General features: G+C 56.9%; 1 protein-coding gene across 3 annotated transcripts in view; it reads left to right on the top strand.

Annotated features, from left to right (window-relative positions):
• Positions 1 to 3,781, top strand: part of KDM2B (lysine demethylase 2B) — a 159,131-nt gene that overhangs the window by 51,910 nt on the left and 103,440 nt on the right. For all 3 annotated transcript variants that reach the window (XM_008061705.1, XM_021714246.1, XM_021714245.1), the window contains one exon: positions 2,958 to 3,051. In XM_008061705.1, coding sequence (XP_008059896.1) covers positions 2,958 to 3,051 — 94 coding nt within the window. The remainder of the gene's footprint in view (positions 1 to 2,957; positions 3,052 to 3,781) is intronic.

Below are 3,781 nucleotides of genomic sequence, written 5' to 3'. Positions count from 1 at the left end.
GGGGAGAGCTTGGCGGCCGTGGCACCGAGCCGGGGTGCCCATGTGACTGCGGTGTGCTTGGGAAGAGGAAGCCGTAGAGGTCAGTGCAAAGGCGTCACGCCAGAGCGAGCGAGCGGGAGCGAGGGGGGAGACCCGGGTCGGCGCCTGGTGGGAGCTCGGGACGGCCGCCCGGCCGCGGGGGCCGGACACAGCCGCCGTGTCACGGCCACCCTGGCCGCCCCATGCTTGGGATCCCGGGGCGGGAGGGGCAGCCCAGGCCTGGCGGCCAGGAAACGAGGGACACCAGGAAGAGGGGCCTCCCCACCAGGGCAGCTCTGGAAGTGGCGCCCCAGCCCCCGAGGGGCCTCGGTGGATGCCGCAGGGTGACCCAGAGGGCAGATCAGACCCGGGCTCAACTTGGAGAACTTTCCGTGCGCACAGCAGCCAGCTTGCAGGATTCCTGTTTTCCACCTGCGCTGGGCAGGTTTGGCGTGGGAGGCTGGAGGGTGGGTGTGGTAGGGGTGGCAGGTCTGCCTGGCAGGCCTGGAGCCCAAGAGGTGAGCTCCTGTCCTCTCCTCCCAGCCGTGGGCACCCGGGTGGGTATCCAGCTGCATTGGAAGGGAAGCACGTTCCCTTGGCTCCGCCCCACATACACTTAAATTGTTTTCCCTAGACTGTTCAGCTGAGGCCTGGAGGGGGTGGAAACCAAGGTTAGATTTAAAAAAGAAAGAAAGGAAGAAAAACAACAAAAAAACAAGACGACGATGGTTTTAGGAAAATGAGGACTAATATTTTGAAGTGGTGCTTGGAGAGAAGAGGCCAGTGTGGTCCGTGGGGGTGGGGTGGGTTAGGGCTTCAGGACCCCCCCTCCACTTCCTTGGAGAGAAGCGCATCCCCCAGGCCTTCAGGCTGGGGACCGGGCTGGGCTCCGGCAGCCCGCGGGCTGGGAGGGTGTGGAGCCCAGGCTCGGGACTCTAACCACCCCGGTGCCAGCCCCGCAGCCTGCGCCTGTCTTCGTGACAGCCTGCGTCCTGTGCTGTCAACTACACCCCTCCGATGGGGTTGCTAGGCAGCGGCGCTCTGATGTACGGGAAGGCCTCCTGATTTGTCAGCCTCCTGCAGACACATGGTTAAGGCTCCTTCCAGCCTATCGGGAGGAGGGACGCGGCACGCCGCCTGCATACTGCCGAGCCCCGGGTCCACCTGAACGGAGGTGCAAAAGGCAGCCAGAGGGAGGGGGCACCTGGAGCCCTCCGCCTTCGAACCAGCTCAGCCCCACGCCCCCCATTATCTCCACTCGCGGCTCCTCCCTGCCCGTCCCCGCCCCGCCCCTCCCCTCTTCCCCAAACCATGGAAAAGCAAAGTGCAGCTGGGAAAAGAGGTCAGTGGGGTAAGCGTGTGTGCGCGCGGCTCCGGAGGTGCAAAGGTGCATGGGCGTGAGCACGGGTGGAAGGCAGCGGCCCGGCCGCTGTGGGAAGGGGTGAGTGGCAGGGAGGGGACCCTGGCACCGTGGTTTGCCAGGCGGGGACTTGGGAGGCTGCTTCGTGCCCCCTCCTCCCTAAGCTCTGCCCGCCCCTGGGAGGGCAACAGTGAGGGAGGAGGGCGGAGCCTCGTGCGTCCCTGCAAGGAGGGGTGGGCTTTCCAGCTCTTGGTGGGCTTCGAAGGGCATTGCTGCTAGTGGGTTCTTGCTTGCCCTGAACCCACTCCCCTACACCAGCTCAAGTCCAAGTTCTCCCACCTCCCTCCTGCCCCCTGTCTGTGTGGCCAACCCTCTCCCCTCAGGATCTTCTCCTAATTTCTTTACTTTTAAAAAGAGCTGTATCGAGCTGTAATTCACATACCATCCGCCCATTTAAAAGTGTACAATTCGGTGGCTTTTAGTATGTTCACAGAGTTGTGCAACCACAATCAATTTTAGAACGTTTTCATCACATCAGAATGAAGCCCTGTACCCGTGAGCCGTGACTCCCCATTTTCCTGGCCCAGCCCCCTGATGACCATTAATCTGCTTTCTGTTTCTATAGATCTGCCCACTCTGGATGTTGCTTATTTGCGGAATCACGCATCGTATGGCCTTTTGTGGCTGACACCCCTTTTCCTTTCTAGCTGCATTGCTTACTTGGCATTCAGTTTCAGTTTTCCCTGCCTTTTAGGCTGGAGTTCAGTGACACCATCACGGTTCACAGCAGCCTCAAACTTCTGGCTCAGAAGATCCTCCTGCCTCAGCCTCCCAGGCAGCTGCGACTACAAATGTGTGCCACTATGCCTGGCTGATTTTTTGATTTTTTTTTGTAGAGAGGAGGTCTCCCTATGTTGCCCGGACTGTTTTTGACTCCTGGGCTCAAGCAGTCCGCCTGTCTTGGCTTTCCAAAGTGCTGGGATTACAGGCCCACCCATTTTACTTTTCCTGTGCATTGTTCCTTTAAGAGTGTCCTATCCTCAAGGGCCATCTTCTAGGGCAGGGGTCTTAGGCATTTCTCCCAAGGCCACTTGACTTGAGAGTGCCTTAACCACTGGTTGAATGAATGAGGACGGGAATGGGGATTCGATGGCAAACTATGCAGGTGGTTTACAGTTGAATTCCAGGGCCCCAGCTATTACCAAGGGGGCTAGTAACTTGGGGGGACTGCAGGTATCTATGAAACTGTGAAGGAGCAGAGAGGGTGGGGGTGGGGCAAGTGTAGAAACAGACTCAGTGAGGAAGGAATGAAGTGACCTGTGGGTTGCCACTTCTCGAAGGAACCTGAAAACAAATGTCGCCCCCACTATGTGGAGTAAGTGGCCAGTGCTTGAAATTCGTCACCTAACCACAGGGGCTTCCCCCATGGGGAACTCCGATTAGATTTGGATTAAAAAAAAAAAAAGAAAATTCCCCAGCATCAGCATTTATCAAAGAGCAAAGGCGAGGCACCTCTGAAGTCGTTTGCTTTAGATCTTGATTTTTTTTTTTTTCTGTCTCCACTGCTTCTGTGCTGCAGGTATTGTCTGATGAGTGTAAAAGGTTGTTTCACTGACTTCCACATCGACTTTGGAGGCACTTCCGTTTGGTACCATGTTTTCCGGGGTGGGAAGGTGAGTTCCAGAATTTTCTATGTGTCTCCAGCTGTTTGTGTGTAGAGGGGGTTGTCCACCTTTCCCCTCCCCTCCATCCCCCTCCTCCAGCCAGCCCCTGCCCTGGGAGCCTTTCAAGGTTACTCCTTCTGGAACCACCTCCTGACCTCTGTCTGTCTGGAGAAGGTCAAGGTCAGCTCTTTTGCATCATCATGTCTCGTCACCCACTGATATCTGCCCGCTTGCCCAGTCCAGCGTTCTAAGCACCTCTGGTCTGTTTTTTTTGTTTTTGTTTTTGTTTTCGAGTTGGAGTCTCACTCTGTCGCCCAGACTGGAGTGCAGTGGCCGCTCCCGGCCACCGCAGCCTCGACCCTCAGGGCTCCGGCGATCCTTCTGCCTCAGCCTTCCGAGTAGCCGGAATTACAGGCTCGCGCTACCACGCCCGGCTAATTTTTTGATTTATTGTAGAGATGAGGTCTCGCTGCCCAGGAGGGTCTCGAACCCTCAGGCTCAGGCAGTCCACTCACCTCAGCCTCCCAAAGATGCGGGATTACAGACTGAGCCACCGAGCCCAGCTTGTTTTTTTTTTTTTTTAAATCAGATCCTCTCTTTGTTGTCCAAGCTGGAGTGCAGTGACACACTCTTGGCCACCTCAGCCTTGACCTGCTGGGGTCAGGCAATTCTTCTGCCTCAGCCTTCCAAAAAGCTGGAACTACAGGTATGCCACCACATCCAGCTATTTTTTTTTTTT

The sequence above is a fragment of the Carlito syrichta genome, unplaced genomic scaffold (genome assembly GCF_000164805.1).
Source record: "Carlito syrichta isolate Samal-C Ts95f unplaced genomic scaffold, Tarsius_syrichta-2.0.1 Scaffold305460, whole genome shotgun sequence".
NCBI lineage: Eukaryota > Metazoa > Chordata > Mammalia > Primates > Tarsiidae > Carlito > Carlito syrichta.
The sequence above is the reverse complement of the archived record's forward strand: the minus strand, read 5'-3'. Positions and strand labels throughout refer to the sequence as shown.